This window comes from Dreissena polymorpha, chromosome 7 (genome assembly GCF_020536995.1).
Source record: "Dreissena polymorpha isolate Duluth1 chromosome 7, UMN_Dpol_1.0, whole genome shotgun sequence".
In the NCBI taxonomy this organism is placed as follows: domain Eukaryota; kingdom Metazoa; phylum Mollusca; class Bivalvia; order Myida; family Dreissenidae; genus Dreissena; species Dreissena polymorpha.
The window spans coordinates 32035807-32056427 of NC_068361.1; the positions used below are offsets into that span (position 1 = coordinate 32035807).

General features: G+C 34.5%; 1 protein-coding gene and 2 long non-coding RNA genes across 8 annotated transcripts; 2 read left to right on the forward strand and 1 right to left on the reverse strand.

Annotated features, from left to right (window-relative positions):
• The first annotated feature begins 4053 nt into the window (after positions 1-4053).
• On the forward strand, positions 4054-4767 carry LOC127838635 (uncharacterized). Its single transcript, XR_008029893.1, has 3 exons — positions 4054-4125; positions 4354-4416; positions 4673-4767. It is a non-coding gene; the product is annotated as an uncharacterized LOC127838635 (long non-coding RNA).
• A 4379-nt stretch (positions 4768-9146) lies between these two features.
• Positions 9147-16233, reverse strand: LOC127838632 (uncharacterized). Of its 6 annotated transcripts, none has more exons than XM_052366487.1 (7): positions 16152-16233; positions 14559-14702; positions 14120-14179; positions 13608-13670; positions 12704-12745; positions 12072-12156; positions 9147-9815 (listed from the first exon to the last, which is right to left on the reverse strand). In XM_052366487.1, the coding sequence occupies exons 1-7, from the start codon at positions 16153-16155 to the stop codon at positions 9743-9745; spliced, it is 471 nt and encodes a 156-aa protein (XP_052222447.1). In that variant the 5' UTR covers positions 16156-16233; the 3' UTR covers positions 9147-9742. The 6 variants fall into 6 exon arrangements, with proteins under 6 accessions (XP_052222447.1, XP_052222445.1, XP_052222443.1 ...); XM_052366485.1 differs by lacking the exon at positions 9147-9815 and adding an exon at positions 15719-15783 and having other exon boundaries at positions 10342-12156; positions 16147-16222; XM_052366483.1 differs by lacking the exon at positions 9147-9815 and adding an exon at positions 15719-15783 and having other exon boundaries at positions 10342-12156; positions 16152-16219.
• Positions 9363-11143, forward strand: LOC127838634 (uncharacterized). The gene is made up of 3 exons (XR_008029892.1): positions 9363-9502; positions 9726-9837; positions 10702-11143. It is a non-coding gene; the product is annotated as an uncharacterized LOC127838634 (long non-coding RNA).
• Positions 16234-20621: the final 4388 nt, after the last annotated feature.

Below are 20621 nucleotides of genomic sequence, written 5' to 3' on the forward strand. Positions count from 1 at the left end.
TTTCCAGCTATATGAAATAAGGCCCGGGTTTTGCCATGACATTTAATTTGCAGATTGTTTGTTGTTGTTTTGGGGTGTGGGGTGGGTAAGATTCAGTTCAATGGTTATAAAAACTAAAAGCCACACACTTTGAAATGAAATACATGTTTAATACATATAGATGCAATTTGAAAGTGTGAAAAATTGGCATTAAATCTATAGCCTAGTTAGCAAGTATTTTTATTTTTATTTTAAAAACGAAAGCAGGATTTCTAAACGTATACGTCCATTTTGACAAACCGATTATTTTAAAGTTTTAAAGCGCAAAAAAGAAGGATTCCTACCTTGTAACCACCATATATATTATAACTGGCATAGGTAAAATTAAATCTCTAGTCTAGTTAGCAAGTAATTTATTATTTTTCAAACGGTACCGCTTTTAAAACCAAAAGTAGGCTTTCTAGACGTATACGTCCGTTTCAAAAAACGGGATTATTTTTAAGTTTTAAAGCGCAAAAAATATTTCTACCTTGTAACCACCAGATATATTCTTATTGGATAGATAAAATATGTTTCTTATTTTTACTTAAATTTACTTTCATTTCAAGGTGTGTGGCTTTAATAAGCAACTGAAAAAAAAATCAACAAAATGTCGAAAACTTGTTCATACAAGCCAAGTCATGCAACCATAAATGAGTCGCTCGAAATAATACCAAGTACAGTTATCAATTGAAATCAAGCATTACAAATTTTATATAAAACAAAACAGGAAATTACTCATAGTTATGAGTAAATTTATTATTCTCTATTCTCAAAATACCATTTACTACTCATCATCATTATCAACCATAATTATCATCATCATCATCATCATTTCAACATCATTATCATTATCATACAAATAATAACCAAAGACAAATAGGAGTGAGTGCTTGTGTTTGACAGGACTTTCGAATAAAACAAAGAGATAATACAAATTAACAATAATATAAAACATAAAATGAATACCTTAATATTCTCCAACACGTTATATTCCTCTCGAACTGTCATTTAACTGAAAATATATAATTACAAACATTTGTAAAAGCAAAAAAAATATATGCTTCAACCACAATCGATACACTTTGGCCTTCCAACGGTCAAATGACCACACAAGCCAACTGGCTTATCAACATCTGGCACACTCTGGCCTTCACAAACGGTCAAATGATCACACAAGCCAACTGGCTTATCAACATCTGGCACACTCTGGCCTTCACAAAAGGTCAAATGACCACACAAGCCAACTGGCTTATAACATCTGGCACACTCCGGCCTTCACAAACGGTAAAATGACCACATAAGCTAATTGGTTAATCAACATCTGGCACACTCTGGCCTTTACAAACGGTCAAATGACCACACAAGCCAACTGGCTTATCAACATCTGGGACACTCTGGCCTTCACGAAAGGTCAAATGACCACACAAGCCAACTGGCTTATCAACATTGGCACACACTGGCCTTTACAAACGGTCAAATGACCACATAAGCCAACTGGTTAATCAACATCTGGCACACTCTGGCCTTTACAAACGGTCAAATGACCACACAAGCCAACTGGCTTATTAACATCTGGCACACTCTGGCCTTCACGAAAGGTCAAATGACCACACAAGCCAACTGGCTTATCAACATCTTGCACACTCCGGCCTTCACAAACGGTAAAATGACCACACAAGCATACTGGCTAATCAACATCTGGCACACACTGGCCTTTACAAACGGTCAAATGACCACACAAGCCAACTGGCTTATCAACATCTGGCACACTATGGCCTTCACGAAAGGTCAAATGATCACACAAGCCAACTTGCTTATCAACATCTGGCACACTCCGGCCTTCTCAAACGGTCAAATGACCACACAAGCCAACTGTCTTATCAACATCTGGCACACACTGGCCTTTACAAACGGTCAAATGACCACACACGCCAACTGGCTTATCAACATCTGACACAATCTGGCCTTCACAAATGGTCAAATGACCACAAAAGCCAACTGGCTTATCAACATCCATCTGGCACACACTGGACTTTACAAACGGTCAAATGACCACATAAGCCAACTGGTTAATCAACATCTGGCACACTCTGGCCTTTACAAACGGTCAAATGACCACACAAGCCAACTGGCTTATCAACATCTGGCACACTCTGGCCTTCACGAAAGGTCAAATGACCACACAAGCCAACTGGCTTATCAACATCTGGCACACTCCGGCCTTCACAAACGGTTAAATGACCACACAAGCCAACTGGCTAATCAACATCTGGCACACACTGGCCTTAACAAACGGTCAAATGACCACACACGCCAACTGGCTTATCAACATCTGGGACACTCTTGCCTTCACAAACGGTCAAATGACCACAAAAGCCAACTGGCTTATCAACATCTGGCACACACTGGCCTTTACAAACGGTCAAATGACCACACAAGCCAACTGGCTTATCAACATCTGACAGACACTGGCCTTTACAAACGGTCAAATGACCACACAAACCATCTGGCTAATCAACAACGGGCACACTCTGGCCTTCACAAACGGTCAACTGAACGCCCAAGCCAACCGGCTTATACTCATCAGGCAAACTATGGCCTTCAACAAACTGTCAACTGACCACTCGGATAATACACAAAAGAATAAAACAGATATAATAAAACAATATTTAAAGAATTAATGATAATTATTATAAAAAAAAATAAAAAAAACATAATCCTAATAATAAAAAATAAACTTGCAAAGATTGTTAATTCTATGTCACTTTCGTTTTAAGAAAGTTCGGTAAACTGACAACACAAGCCAACTGGCTTTCACACATCAGATAAACTAGCTTCAAAAAACGGTCAACTTTCCTTACAAGCCAACTGGCTTTCCAAATCTGTCCTATTGGCCTAAAACAAATTGCTCAAATGACCACAAGAAACATACACAAATACCAAACACAAGTTACTAGTGTTCTCACAATCAATGCGTATTTTCTTCTCTTAAAATTAAAACTACCGATTTGACATTTGTTTTTATGTTCAATTCACCAACACAGACATACTTTAAGCTAATGATCGAAAGATGGCCCAAATTGCCATGGAAATAGCATGAGCTCAATTGATATAATAGAACACCTTATTATTTTTGATTAACTAATTTGAACATAACAAAATGCTCAATACACTCAATTACAAAGCTATAGGTACTTGGTCGGCTGTACAACTAGTCAAATTATGTTATTTTAACCCATCAAACACATCTCAAAGAAAACCTGTATTGATGCAAAGTTTAATTTCTGTGACTCTTAAAGGAATACCTTTACCTTCTGAGAATAATCCCTGTTGCTGAACCATAACTTGGTTTTGTTAAATTAAACGCAAAAACGAGAAACACGTTCATTTTTCGTGCTAAACCATAACCGTACTCTCTTTGTCTTCTAAATGATATGTAGAGACCAACAACATTCCGTATTTATCAAACCTAAAATAATTTCATTCACTCATAGTTCGTAAATGTAGTATTGTATGTTCACAAAATACTGTCAAATACTCCTCATCATCATCAATAACATAAGCATTATCATCATCATTAATAACATCATCATCATTAATAAAATCATCATTATTAATCTTAACAAGTTATTTTCTAATACATAATTACACAAAAAACAAATCATACCTTTCGAGCTGCCTTCTTACGTTAAAGTTATACTATTCATCATTTATCCTGCGAACTGTCCAGCTACTGAAAAACTAAACATTGCAAACATTTGTAAAAGCAATTTCAACATGTGTTTTGATACATTTTGGTAAACTGACACGCGGGCAAACTGGCTTTTCCGCATCTAAAAAAAATCTGCCTTCAACAAACTGTCAACTGACAACACGAGCCAACCGGTTTATTCACTTTAGCCAATCTGGCCTTTAATAGCATACTGTACCCGAGTGGTTTTTAAGCTTTTTATTCATGTGTAACCTATTTTCTTGTGAGCAATTTTAACACTATTGGGTATGGTTTTCTTATTGAATTGTTCACTTTTGGTGGGAATTTGGAAGAGAAAGGTTGACATTTTGTTCATTACATGTATCAGTTTACATCAGGATTTCCACTGGCTGGTATGTTGTATTAGGTTGCTATGAACTGTATTCAATCCAGTGTTATTATTGCATTTGTATTTAAAGAATAATTTCTATGTTTGTAATGTAAAATCTTGTATTTTCGCGATTGTTGAAATGGTTGCACAATGGATTCTATTCTTTCTTTTAATACTTAAGTATCTGGAATCGTTTTAATTCTTTACTAATCAATGCACCTATTTATGTTTGTGCATGCTTAATTTACAGCAATCATGTGAGCTTGGAGGGTAGAAATTGGAAGTGAGAGGAACCATTCAATTCCACCAATTGGTAATTTAACTGTGTGCTATGTGATATGTAATGTTCTTGTCATGTGATTTACATGTTTGTTGTCATGTTATATATGTTTGTTGCTTTGCAGGTTTGTTGCTATTGTATTGCATAATAATGTTTAATGTTCATGTGTTAATGGCCACTAGAACAAGACATTTCTTATTAATAGTATAAGTAAGTATGATATATATTAATTATAATATTACCAGTATTATAATGCATCGTACTTAATATGTAATTGTTTATTTTACAGGATGGGACGTTTCGTAGTTTAACTTCATCCTGATCAACTATTTGTGACTCACGTAATATGTATTTCTAAGAATACATTGAACATAGAAAAATGAACAGTATTGAGTTGTATAGTCATCTTATGTGAGTTATAATACCCCAAAGAACCCCAGAGTTATAATGCATTAATGTTCTCCAATATATAGAATACCCTTCGAACAGTACAATCTCAAAAAATAAAATAGACAAAAAATGTAAATGTAAACGTACGTTTTAACAAGTTAGCTTAAAAAACTACACGCGCCAACTGGGTTTATCCGCATCTTGTCAACTGGCTTTCACCAAACGATAGGCAAATTATACATGTAAACTGGCATTCAAAAAACGGCCAAATACCATAAAAGCAAAATATCTTTACACATCAAGCCAACAGTCCACAAAACAATATCACAAACTATTCACGAAAACAAAATGACTTATGATGCAAATAAGTCAGGTTTACTTTTGTTATCATTACAGTACCTAATCTTTAAAAGTGCATTTTACGATGACGAAACTAAATTTAACAAAACCGATTATTGCCTTTATCTAAGTTTAAAACAAGGGACAAAATTGTCACAAAACCAGGTTTTCATTGTGAAAAAAAAATCTGATAAAGGGAGAAAACTCAAACTGAACTTTTGAAATGACCAAAAAAAATTAACCCCCTTTGTAATTTTTTTTTTTAAATCTATTTTTAGTCGTGGCGACCTTGACATTGGAGATATTGACGTGATTCTTTCGTGGGACACACCGTCCCATGATGGTGAACAAATGTGCCAAATGATTTTAAAATCTCACAATGAATGACATAGTTATGGCCAGGACAAGCTCATTTATGGCCATTTTTGACCTTTGAACTCAAAGTGTGACCTTGACCTTGGAGATATCGACGTAATTATTTCGCGCGACACACCGTCCAATGATGGTGAACAAATGTGCCAAATGATTTTAAAATCTGACAATGAACGACATAGTTATGGCTCGGACAAGCTCATTTATGGCCATTTTTGACCTTTGAACTCAAAGTGTGACCTTGACCTTGGAGATATCGACGTAATTATTTCGCGCGACACACCGTCCAATGATGGTGAACAAATGTGCCAAATGATTTTAAAATCTGACAATGAACGACATAGTTATGGCCCGGACAAGCTTATTCCGCCAGCCCGCCAGCCAGCCAGCCCGCCAGCCAGCCAGCCCGCCTACATTCGCCAATCTAATAACCAGTTTTTTCCTTCGGAAAACCTGGTTAAAAAAAACAGTCTTACTGTCAACACTCTTTTCAAACCAAATTTATACCACAGTTTATCCAAAAAGTCGTAATTAGTACATATGCATGCACAATTATTGACACCAACTTTGCAGGGAATAACTAACGTCTTAAATTATAAAGAAAAATATAATAACTCGAATGTTTTAATTCAGCTTGGAGAAAATATTAATTGTATACAACAATAACATATGAACGGCTTTTTCAATATCCAGCGAACGAGATGTAATATATGAAAACACAATCATGTTTCGAAAAAGTTTACAAGACACGTCTCTATAGCTGTTTCATAAATAAATAGATTATCTTATTTCCTTAATAAATCCTATTTTGATGTTACATTTTTAATTCACAATTGAAATACCTGAATAGTTGAAAGATATGTACGCATTAATTTGCATCCGCCCTTATCATACCATGTGATATATCGCACATACCAACGTGCTGAGTTACAAGGAAATACGGCAATTAATTGTAATTAATCGTTTGTTGAATCATACGTATGGAACCAATACAAAAACTTGTAACACATATATTACCATACAAGGGTTACAACAAAAATAAAGCCAGGTGTTCGTAAAAACATGAAGGAGAGTGATCTAACAGTGCTAACAATACCAATAAATTGACACACTATGTGGCCTTACCTATATATAATCCCACAAGACCATTACATTTGCGGCATTTTTGGAACTTAAATAGTTTCATTTTTACCCAATAGTCAAATACATTGATGCCGTATCAGAATAGTACGAACTAAACAAAAACAACAGCACAAATAAAAATATGGAGCATATTATTCAAAATACTTTTCATAAAAGTTAACAATGAACACAACTTGTGTTAATTTCAACCGGAATGCTGTTGCCAGTGTTATTACAATAAACAGAACAATCAAGTCCGACCTTTGTTCGAAGTTCCAGCTCACCATTCCGCTTCTAGCAGAGAATCAGTCCTCTCATCGAAAAGCTTCTCCTTCCGAATACTATATATTTCGCAAATGAACGCCTAAACTACTTTATCACCCCTTCGTTTTCCTTTTCCATTACTTTTGCCTGTCAAATGCACCATCGAATGGCGACTCAATATATTTGCAAATCATATATACCCCAAAACGAAAAACTCGTGCGCTTTCGCGCTAAATCTTAAACACAAAAACCGTGCAATTTTCGCGCTAAACCATTACCATAATCTCTTTTCTAAATAACAGAACAGATAAATAACCATTATAAACGTCGAGTTAAACAAAAATAAAATCATTTCTTTTCTTAAAGCATGTTATACAGTAAATTGCTTAATTCCAAAGGGTACCTTTATTATTACTATTTAAGAGTTTCAAAAATTGATGCATACTTGGTCTTATTGAATAGTATTTTGATATTTATTTAGATCTTTCTTCCAAATAAAATGGACATCTAAGTAAAAAGTGATATTCGTCTTCTAAATCGTTAAGATTACATAAAGTACAAATTCTTTCATTTCTGATAATGTTATAATGTCTACCAGTTTCAATTAACAGGTTATGTGACGATAGATGTATTTTAGCAATCATGTTTCTATGTTTTTTATTGTCAATGACATCGAAATACACAGATCTTTCAAATACAGGTTTAAGTTCCTTATAAAAAAGTAAAGAAGTGGATGAATCAACATGAACTCTCCACTCAGATACATACTGATCTCTGAGTCTAGTCTTTAACAAAGGAATAACACTTTCAATTATAACTGACTCAGGAAACAACCATACATCTGTAAATCCTGGAGCCGTATTCACCAATGTACGTAAGTCTCAAATCTTAGACTCAGCTCAAGTTTCTGACTCAGACTCAAACTCAGGCTAACAAAACTTAATTCACGAAACATAAAATGGTTAGTTTTAGACTCAGACTCAGTAAGATAAGTCTCAAATGCTAAGTCTGCAATGTTTAGACTTACGTAATGACGTAACGTCGTTTTCGCGTTTACTTTAGAAAATGGCCGCCGCACGACGCTACTTGCGTAATCATAATATTAGAGTGGAAAGAGTGTTTTTGGATCGGTCAAACCCGTTGGAAATGTATCGTGATATAGAACTGTACAAACGATTTCGTTTCACACGACCGGGGATTGTATTAATTTGTGATCTTTGCGAGGATGAATTAAGTCGCAACACTATGCGGAGCCTGCCAGTTCCGGTCGCCCTGGCAGTATGTACCTTCCTCAGGTACGTGGCCAGTGGCGACCTCCAACTAACTGTGGGAGACAGCACTGGCCTGTCACAGGCAACGGTTAGCCGTGTCTGTGCACAGGTCAGTGACATTTTGGCTTCTAGAGTGCCGGATTTTGTCAAGTTTCCAGCTGGTGCGGACGCCGTTCGTGCAAAACAAGAACTTGGTGCCATCGCTGGTTCGTAAGAATATATGCGATGTTTTCATTTTGCATGTTTTCTCATTTATTGTAAACAACTGTCAAATTCATAATTCTCCGCGTTTGTTTGTCTTCGTGAAAATAATCTCCAAACTTAACGAACGTTAACTTGCCCTAATTTTATGGATAATACTTGTTGATTGAATGCAAAAGGAAATGACATATTCTCATGTATCATTAACTATAATAATGGATCTTTTCTAAGTAGGAAAACCTATTTTAAATCGTTTACGATTCATTTACTTCGCATAAGTTTTGATTTCATTACTATTTTAAATCTATTTATAGATGTAGGAATTAACCTATAGATATATATATATATATACCAATGAAAGATGCAATGTCATGACGCAGTTGGTAGCGAATCGGCGCTTGAAAATTTTTTGCACCGACTGGTCGATGGTTCGAAAAGACATCGTGTGACTTCTTTCCCCGAACATTTTCAATATAAATTATGCCTTTTTTTTATTCTTGGTCTTTTATGTAATGGGAATTAAATATTTATGTAATGGGAATTAAATATTTATTTCCGATGTTAATTAATACTAATTAATTAAAAAAAAAGGTGCTACAAATAATTTGTATATTATACACCCTGTTAAGAAGATTTAGGGTACACTTGAATCCATATGTGCATCTGTCCGTCTGTCTGTCTATGTTGTAATTGAGTTTCAATACAAAATGTATTTTTGCGACAAATGCTGTAGAATTTGCATTTGTTGATGGCAATTGAATTGTTGAAATGCACTTTATTTGTAAATTAATAAAAACACTCATCAACATAAATAATATTTAATTCTTACATGCATATATTATTGCATTTTCAATCAATAGTAAAATGATGACATTGAATTTGATTATCAAGTGGAGACACATCAGCATATTGCATAACTTCTGACATAAGGCATATCTTTCATTCAATATAATGCACTTAATTAATCCATTTAAACCAATACCTATTAACTTATAAATATTGTAAGTTTTCCAAACAATTCGTCAGTGTTCAATGATTAACTTTCAGGTTTTCCAAGTACTTTGGGGTGCATCGATTGTACACATGTGCATATCAAGAAGCCGGTAGACCATGTGGAAGACTTTATAGGGCGAAAGGGTGTTCCCACCATCAACGTTCAGGTATGGCTTAACAGTTATGTGCAATGCTAAATGTAATCGCTTTTCTTCGATACAACTTTAGTTTTAACACACATATTTAATGAAACAACTGAATGTTAATTTTAACAATTTGCCATTTGCAAAATAAGAAACATATCATCAGCATTTTATCAAATACCCCCAAAAAATATACAAAAATATGTCTTATTTTCTTAGTGTAATACAACATGTTTCATGTTAACAGGCTGTGTGTGATGCGAGCTACCGAATAACAAGTTTCAGTGCCAGTTGGCCAGGGAGGACACATGATGCCAGGATTTGGCGAAACTGTGAACTGAAACAGCAGTTTGAGAATGGTAGGTTTTCTGACAATTTACCAATACAAGTGAACACAATTATAGTTTCAATATAGGAAAAGATTTAATGTGCATCAATTCACAAAAATAACATTCAACACTTGCTCTATGATAAACTAGAACTTTGTCACAGAACTAACATATACCCCCTTACGCTACATTGACAGAATATTTCTTCACAAAATAAGAGAAGCTAATTTATGGTGATTTTTAAGAATTATTATGCCATTATCATTTATGGCCATTTTTGACCTTTGACCTCAAAGTTAGACATTGACCTTTGAGATATCAACATCATTCTTTCGCGGGACACACAGTCCAATGATGGCGAACAAATGTTCCAAATGATTTAAAATCTCACATTGAAAGACAGAGTAATGGTCCGGACAAGCTCATTTATGGCCATCTTTACCTTTGACCTCAGATATCGACATAATTCTTTCGCGCAATACACCGTCTAATGATGGTGAACAGATGTAATTTTACATCTCACAATGAACAACATAGTTATGGCCTGGACAAGCTCATTAAGGCTATTTTTGACCTTTGACCTCAAAGTGTGACCTTTACCTTTGAGATATCGATGTCATTCTTTCGCACTATACACCGTCCAATGATGGCAAACAAATGTGCAGATTATTTTTAAATCACACAATGAACGACATAGTTATGGCCTGAACAAGTTTCCGGACAGACAGACTGACCGACAAAGTGACTCCTATATAGCCCCCATTACCAATGTTAATTGGGGTATAACAAGTGGAAATAATAACTGTTACATATTTTAATCTTTAAATACATTTTAATATCAAATTAAAAACCCAGTGTTATAAAATTAATGAACTTTATATTAACATTTTCAAGGTCAACACGATGGACTATTGATTGGCGACAGTGGGTATGGTTGCTCGCGACATTTAATGACACCATACCTTAGACCGTCAAATCAAGCTCAGGAGCAATTCAATCGTTCCCTGTGCAGAACAAGAGTAACAATAGAACAAACTTTTGGAATTTTGAAAAATAGGTTTGGCATACTCAGGAAAATCAGAACACATCCACAAAGGGCTGTAAAAATCATAAGTGCATGCATTGTGCTACACAACATTGCAATAATTCACAATGAACTGAATGAGATTCCAGAAGAAAATCACATCTTGCCCGTTAACAACAATCAAGGCAATGATGATGATAACATGGATGGGAGGGCAATGAGGGATTACATAACCAGGGCATTTTTTTTAGGATAATTCTGAACAACATATTAAGGATATGTGAACTTGCAAAAGACAACGTATACGCTAAATATGGTTATTAAAAAATGTGATTGTGCAATAAATAAATGTCATGTTTTTATAAAACTTTGTTAAAGCACGCATTAACACATCTTCATTATTGATGGATATAAAAATGCAAACAAGCATTCAATTTTTGTTAAAATAATTTATAATAAAACAAAAATTTGTTCATCTGTCTATTATATTCATGAGTTTTTCAAATTTCAATGGGTAGAACGTTGTAAAAAAAAACTTTTTAAAATAACAGGTATATCAAATGTTGATGACTAATTTTAAATTCACATAACTGTATCTATGATTATTCTGGAATTTCATTCAGTCCATTGAATGACGAATGTTATTATTATCAATGATTTATATCTTGTCAGCAAATAATATCAACGAGTGTCCCAAGCATTCAACTAATATTCCTCTTTGAATATAGAATCTACTTTATATTTCAGTAACATAATACAATGATCAATTAATATTTAACCAACATTTCTTCGATGCACACAATCATTGACTGGAATTTTATAAGAACAAAAGGACACATTATCATATCTCTATATTAGAAATAGAGTAATGGAGTAGTTGCACAAAAAACAATATTTTTTTATTTTAATACAAAAAGGGGCATAAATTTAATATATTGCATGTCGGATTTAAAGCACTTGGTCACATATTGACCCTAAACACATTTGTATGTTTCATTTGAATACCCGTTATAAAAGCACATGTGGATAGGTTCTTATTTTCCTCGGTATGCCAAACCTGTTTGGGTGAGAGGTATACAATATCTACATGCTGTTTAAAACTCTGCCATTATAGTATAATGTTTTTGCCTGTAAACATAAGGAATATTGTTCTTCATTTTTTATTTTTAAATGCAGCAATGTTTTTTCCATTTGGATTTTTTCTATTTCTAGAGTTAATTTGTGTATTTCAAGATTCAACTTTTCAATGTCCTTTTCCATGTTTGCAGTAGTCAGTGTTGTTAATGCATTGCTGGACAATCTTTTGTCGGCCTTCTTTTTGAATGCTGAAAAAAGGTTAAAACGTGTAATTTTGATAAACAGGCCTCGACAATAACAGTGTCCCGGGAACCAGAGACCCATAAATTTTGGTGGAGACACCAGTTTTTCCCAGGATTTTGCTCTAATTTTCATAGGCAGGGTTTCTGTAGAAATTCTGTAGAAATTAGTGTCAAGCCCCGATAAATGGACTTTTTCTCATGTTATGACATTCAAATGTTTAAATCTTTACATATTGTATAATCTATTCATTAGTACATGTTTAATGCTAGTTATATTTAAAAGTATGCATGCTATTTCTTGCATACTAAATAGTAACATATTATACAGTGCTTGCTTTCTCAGATGGTATTGTCAATCTTGTTTTAAGAACTGGTATTCCATCAATGAAAGTTTCATACTTTAAAAGTGTCCTCTTAATACCTGTTATTATAGACTACTATAGAGCTGTTATAGAGCCACCATAGTATTAGGTTTCAAATTGATGACCTTTAAAGTGGTTAAAATTTGCTATGGACAACTTGAATTATATATTTAAACATATCCAAAACTTACCTTCTTTTCGCTTCACGCCTTTACTGACATTCCTTGCGGAATCTGAAATTACAACGAAAAATGAGACACTTTAAAAATCAAAATTAACAAGGGCTGTTTGTAAGACATGCATGCCCCCCATATGGGCTCTCAGTTGTAGTGACAGCCATTTTGTAAATATGTTTTTTTGTCACTGTGACCTTGACCTTTGACCTAGTGACCTGAAAATCAATAGGGGTCATCTGCGAGTCATGATCAATGTACCTATGAAATTTCATGATCCTAGCCATAAGCTTTCTTGAGGTATCATCAGGAAACCATTTTACTATTTCGGGTCACTGTGACCTTGACCTTTGACCTATGAACCTGAAAATCATTAGGGGTCATCTGCCAGTCATGATCAATGTACCTATCAAGTTTCATGATCCTAGGCATAAGCGTTGTTGAATTATTATCCGGAAACCATTTTACTATTTCCGGCCACAGTGACCTTGACCTTTGACCTAGTGACCTCAAGATTATTAGGGGTCATCTGCGAGTCATGATCAATGTACCTATGAAGTTTCATGATCCTAGGCCTAAGCGTTCTTGAGTTATCATCCGGAAACCACCTGGTGGACGGACCAACAGACAGACCGACCGATCGACATGTGCAAAGCAATGTACCGCCTCTTCTTCGAAAGGGGGCATAATTAACTCCAGTGATGTTTTCAATGCAATACAATGGACAACTACTGTTATTATACTATACTTTAGTTTATGTGTTATGATAGTCATGGCGTAAATTTTCAAACAAAATGTTTAAAGTCTATTTCTTTTGTTTTGTTTTGGTTTTAAATATGGGTAAATCTCTATTATATTGTATGCTTTGTTCATTGTGATGTACACATATGGTTTGCATATATATGATAATCTATTTATTTACCATTGTGTTCTTCACAGCTGGCTGTTATGGCACTCTCACTTCTTTGTGATGCATATGAAGAAGCTGCAAAAAAGACAGCAAAAATGTATTCAAACATATAAGTTTGTAAAACACTTATGCACATACACTTATTCTCATTAATAATATTTGTACAGTTACAACTATGCATAGATTTGATGCATCTGTGACAACAGTAAATGCAAAGATTATTTAATATGGACAAAATAATGATGTTATTATTTGTTGATAAAGAAAACAGTTATTGCAGCATTGTGTGTTATTTGTTGTTAATAATTAAGAACAAGATGAATTTTTGTATTTTATCGCTGCTGTTGTTTTTTAAATTTGATTTAAAGTAATAACAGTTTATAATACAAACAATGATAACTGTTAATTTAATTTATTTCAGTGTGTATATATTATTATTGAATGCACGAATTTAAATAGAAGCGTAATCTGCAATTAATGTTATGTACATGTATGGTTTGGTATATGGTGATTTTTTAATGTACCTTTCTGTTCCGGATTGCTCCCGGTTGCCAGTGCCCAAATCCTTGTCTGTGATGCAACAACTAAAAAAAACATATATATGATCAATAAAAAGATATAATAAGTTGATTATTATGTTTATTTGTGTTGTTACTTGTTTAAGGCTTTTAAAATAAAATAAAAATATTAAATAATAATAATCATATATAAACAGAGTCAGACACATAGACTCAGAACTCTTCCCAAACATATCTCAGATATCAAACAAACTCAGCCCTTGCAGCCTAAAATGGTTGACACGTTGACGTATAAGAGATAAACAAACGGACGGAAGGACGGACAGAAGGACGGACGTACCACGCAAAAACAATATCCCTCCGCCTTTGGCAGGATAATAATTACTGACCATTACTTAACTTCATTTTTAAATAATAACTTCATTTTTAAATAATAAATGGTTACCGTCTGAGTCTACACCCCCTGTTAGGCCCTGAACAACAGGGTGGCCTTGCATCGTGGAGGCAAGCACCTCCTCCGACGATGTGAATTGAACTGCATCGCCACCGCCTGTTGTTGGGTGCCTCATTTCTCCGACCTTTTTTATGTCTACATTGGAAGAAGTTAGTAACGGATAGGTTAACAGTTAATTGCAAAATACTTTTATTTACGTTTATTAATGTTAAAAGCCTATCATTGTTCAGTCGATTCATGTTGTTGTTGACCTGTGTCAATATTAACAACTGTTTCTTTTTTGGAAAGCAAAACAAGGTCATGTTATGTATGCACCAAATTGATGTGTACCATATACAATAAGCATGAAAGCTGCAACTTGTGATTTAGTGAATAATGTACATGTGGTGAACTGGTGACACATATTCAGGAATGTGGGGATTGCCTCAAAATACATAAAAACTCAATTGAAGATGTCCAATACACAGGTGGTTAGCGTGTGGCTATGATATTTATTAGTAAAAACATCATTTCAAATGTAAAATAATCAAATTATATTGAAAAGTTGAGTTCTCTGAATACATATTGTTCACTATGAAATTTATTTATAACGAGGTAATCAACTCAAAATAACCCGAATATAGGGTGCATCCCTTTTAACAGCCATTACTTCATCAATTGTGCAGCGATTTTCATGAACTCAGTCTAATTGAACGCAGAAATAATTTACCTTTCTGGAAATGTGCATATCTTTCAATATTTTTCACAAATGCTGGGTAAAATTTTAAGAAATAAAACCATACACATGTAATCCGATAAAGACCTAAGCGATCCAGTAATGACTGAATCAGTGTACCATGAAATTCGCACTGTAAACAAATCTACTTTATGGAGAAGTTTAATTAATAATCATATGAATTGACAAGTGTCAGATCTTTTTACCACATTTTTTCAATTACAAAAAGAATATTAATATTTATGTTACATTTAACAATAAAAGTCGATTTAAAAAAATATTCATTATGATTTTATCACATAGAAAATGCATATTAGGTTCAACATGTAGTAATATTGAAACAAACTGCAAGTTTCATGTATTAATACTTTTTCAACAAATTAAATACACAAACATGAGATGAAAGCATAAAAAAAAGAAATTAATGACAACTTACACAGAGCTTTTGAATTTTGGAATTTCTTCCGGCACTGTTCGCCAGTTCTTGCGACCCCGAATTCTCTAAAAATTTCAATAAATACAATGGTATGTGTGTAGATATTATAGTAAATACATTAGTAGTGCACACTACACTTCATGTTTACCATCATGGCTGTTGATTAGTTAAATATACACGAGATACAGGGTATTAGAAATCGATGTAAACTTGTAGTAAATGAAAAGTTCATTAAGAAATGTGAAGATTGTTTACGGGTACGAATAAAACACACATGGGTACGGATCTAACAGGGTACGAGATAAAAAATAAAACAATAGCCCTTCTTAAATGGTACATGTATCCGTGATTGCACAAATATTCATTATTAATACTAAAATAATAATTCACGTGTGCAAATTTAGGAAACAAAGAACGTGCAACTGCACCATACTCATAACAAATGTTTGAAACTAAAACACATTTCACAATCACATCCGAAATCCGTAAGTACAATTTGTTTAGTGGTTATGCCCCTTATTTACATGGTTACCAGACAATTTTTTGCGCGATACACGAAGCGACACACGATATTTTGCGCGATACACGAAGCGACAACACGATATTTTGCGCGATACACGAAGCGACACGCGATATTTACCACGATATATCGCCTTTTGGGCTACCAACACTAGGGCGATATTTCGTGGTACATTCTCGCGCGTCGCCTCGTGTATAGTACACAATATCGTGTGTCACTTCATGTGTCGCGCAAAATATCGTGTATCACTTTGTGTGTCGTGTGTCGCCCTTGATGAAAGAAGGGCGAGAGTATAGATGGCACTATCAGGATTCCGTACCGTATTGTGTTTTTCTGCAACTTGAATTTAATAAAATACGGGTACGCACATTTATTCTTTCTTACTAAAATAGGCATGACGTTTATTTACGTTGTTTTGCTGAATTATGATAATGGAAGTCGTACATATTGCGAAAGTGCACAACGACAGGAGTACCATATATTAACCAAACATTCAATTTCATGATAATGGAAGTCGTACATATTGCGAAAGTGCACAACGACAGGAGTACCATATATTAACCAAACATTCAATTTCATGATAATGGAAGTCGTACATATTGCGAAAGTGCACAACGACAGGAGTACCATATATTAACCAAACATTCAATTTAATGATGATCGATTTTTTGTATTATGTATGCTTTTGTTAACCCATGCATGCCTAGCGTCTAGATAAAAGGCCTTGGCAAACAGCGAACACCCAGATGAGACGCCGCATGATGCGGCGTCTCATCAGGGTCTGCGCTGTTTGCTTAAATGAATTTATGTAAGAAATATTCTAAATATAGAAATAAATGAACTAGACATCCCTAATTTTGGAAATAAAATGATCCAATTTAGAAGGATTGGAGAATCCACTAGGCATAAATGGGTTAAATATGATCTCGGCAGTTTCAACGAACATGGATTGTCTGTACATTCTATGAGCGATGACCCCTTTATTATTTGTTCCACAGGAGGGAAGCCCATAGTATTATTATTATTTATTTGTTGTATCATAAATATGCTTAATTAGAAACAATGAGTGCAACTTTATTGGTACACCATCTTTACTGTAAACCATATAATTCGAACAATTTTTAACGAATCAACTAAACACCGGTTGTTTTCGAAAGCTAATAAAATAAATCAGGAAAAATTAACATCAGTACCATTGATCCAGCAGTATTTCGATACCAGCCCTCAGAAATTGACCCATTTCCAAAATCGTGTTTGGTCGGACACAAGTGTGTCCACATAGAGATTTTTGATGTCGACCACTTTTAAGAGCTTAAACTTAATAAACAAATCATTAAACGGTAGATAAACAGAACCTGTATGCACATTTAACAGTTTTTTCAATCCGTTACAATACCTATTGTTATCGAAAAAGTACAAGGTAAACACCATTTTATCGCGTCATTCGATCCGCGAGTAGAAGCAATCGAAAAAAAATCCCAAACTGAACAAACAAGTGGCAAGAGAATAGAAGTACAAGTAGCATTTTATAACATATTCGTGTGCCGAATCATGAACTCTTGTTTCGGTACAGAAATGCTAGAGATAAGAAGCCGTGTTTTTCGCAAAGGTCATGCGAGCTATTTTATGACATATCGCACGTTCAATGTGCCGAATCATGAACTTTTATGTGCTACATTATGATGTGATCACAGTATCGATCCCACTGATGGAATTGTTACCGTAAAATGATTTATAAACGGAAGTCAATTGTGTATGTACCGAATAGCTATTGCATAACAGAAATACATTTAAACGATCTGTTCTATTTTACCAACCCAAGCTCGGATGCGATTTTGTGTTTGTGGAAACATTTACGGATGAAAGCTTGTAAGGAAGCTCATTAGGACGAATCGTATTGAACATTAACCCATTTATGCCTAGTTGACTCTCCCACCCTTCTAAATTGGTTCAATTTATTTCCAAAATAAGGGATGTCTAGTATATTAATTTCTATATTTAGAATATTTCTTACAGAAATTCCTTTAAGCAAACTGCGCAGACCCTGATGAGACGCCGCATCATGCGGCGTCTCATCTGGGTCTGCGCTGCTTGCAAAGGCCCTTTTTCTAGACGCTAGGCATACATGGGTTAACCCAGGTAAATTATACAACGTTTATAATCGTTTATGTTCAAAATGTTTGTTGCGTGTGAATGATTTTAACGGTTTTAGTAATTACTTACACCAATAAATTAATTTAAATGTTCGTGTGTCGTGTGTCGCCCTTGATGAAAGAAGGGCGAGACTATAGATGGCACTATCCGGATTTCGTAATACGGCATTGTTTATTTGGGTAATATTGTTATACGACCGAAATCAATGCAACTGCATCCGCTCTGTGCTGAGAAAACGATAACGATGTTTGCGTTTGTAACTTACTCGCATGTATAATTTAAGTTAATTGGGTTTAAGGGTATCGAACAAAACACTGTCGTAAAAATATGTTTTTGTTCAAACCGGCGTTACTTTCACTTGGTGTCCATACCTGACGTGAGGGGTTTCTTTTTCTAACCTCTTATAGTCCAAAACCAAACTGAAACTTAAAGACCAAATATTATTTTTATTACGCCATTCACTATAAACATATCGTACTTAATTTCGTGAATGTATAGGAGGTTAATTAGGTTGATGTGCTTGGACCTTACCCGGTCGCTTTTAAATTGAAGCTTCAGACGCGGACGAGACAAAAGGCTGTCCGAGTGACGCAAAAGTTGGTACACTTGCTTCTCACCTAGGCAATCCTGGTTCAATACCTGGTGCGGGAAGCATATGAGTTTGATTTTCGGTATCCATACCGGACATATGGGGTTTACTTAGGCTTCCTCCAACACACCAGAACTGAAAATCTTTCAGCTGCAACCAACAGCTGTGAATTGCGGCTATAATTCAAAATACGTCCCAACTTGAGTGAGTCTCGTAAGTTAAGCAGATAGTGGTGCTGGGACAAACCCCTGGTCCACACATCATGCAGCCTCCGGGCGGAAGGACTTCTTAAACTTCGAAATACACACAGAAAAGGACCAATAAGAGTCTCAAATGTCATTTATTTTCTGGACTACAAAAATGTCCGATATTTTTTATTTAGTTTTTTTCCCCTCAAAAGTATGTTCGAACATGAAAATAAATAAGTTTGAAACGTAATGCTGTAAAGAAGATTATATGTACCATTGTATATGAAATAGTGTTGTTTGTTGAATTTATACACGACGACTTTTCGTTGTACACATATACTTTTTACAGTAAGCGAGTCCACAAATCTCGGTATTTGGCAAGCCCATTTGTCCACGTTAACGGCGCCGTTTCACTTTGAATTTAAATCACGCAAGAGGTCAGATATTAAATTATATTTAAACCAAGACCAAAAAAATATGCAGAAAATATTATGTTACGCAAACGTTGTTATCATTGAATGTGCTAAATAATACATGTACTTGCATTTCAATGCCTCGTTTATTACTTCCAATATCTGGTTCAACAGTGTAATAATCCTTAAATGCCGTTAAAATTAAGTAGAGGCTATGGGAATATTCAATAAAGAACAAACAGGTGACAAGAGATTAGAAGGTCAATTAGTTTTTAAGACATGCATGTGTCTAATCATGAACTTTTGCTATACAGAAAACTCCAGAGATTAGAAGCCGTGTTTTTTTGCAAAAGGTCACGCGAGCTATTTTATGACATAATGTTTAATGTTACAAATCATGACCTCTTGTGTGCTATATTGTGATCGCAAACCAATAAGTTCTTGCAAAGGTCATGCGAGCTATTTTATGACATTTATCATGTTCTAATCTGCTATATTGTGATTGAAAACCAATATGAACTTGAACATAAAAGGGTCTGCACACAAGAACGATGTGGTCACTGTATCGATGCCACTGATAAAATTGTTACCGTAAAATGATTTAAACGGATGTAAATTGTGTATGTACCAAATAGCTATTTCATAACAGAAAGACAATAATATCTGCTCTATTTTACCAACCCAAGTTCGGGTGGGAATTTTGTGTTTGTGGAAACATTTACTGATAACTTGTAAGGAAGCTGATATAGGACGCATCGTATTGAAAATTAACCCAGGTAAATTATACAACGTTAATAATCGTAGACCTATGTTCAAAATGTTTCGTTGCGCGTGAATAATTTTAACGGTTTTAGTAATTACTTACACCAATAAATATACTTAAATGTGTATAACCGAGCAAGTTTATCTTGAATTCCACTTAGAGACACGGTCTATACTAATGTTGTATTCCTTTACATGTTTTTATTTATCAATTATATATAGGGCATTCTATGCTATATTATCTTAGTCAGTCTTAAATCTATAAAAACAAAAGTAA

What these genes read in the sequence shown, in the direction of transcription:
- LOC127838632 (XM_052366482.1), bottom strand. An exon ending in AGGGGGTGTAGACTCAGACG is followed by an intron (nt 14,180 to 14,558) that starts GTAACCATTTAT and finishes TGTTTTTTTTAG; the next exon opens with TTGTTGCATCACAGACAAGG. An exon ending in GAGCAATCCGGAACAGAAAG is followed by an intron (nt 13,671 to 14,119) that starts GTACATTAAAAA and finishes TCTTTTTTGCAG; the next exon opens with CTTCTTCATATGCATCACAA.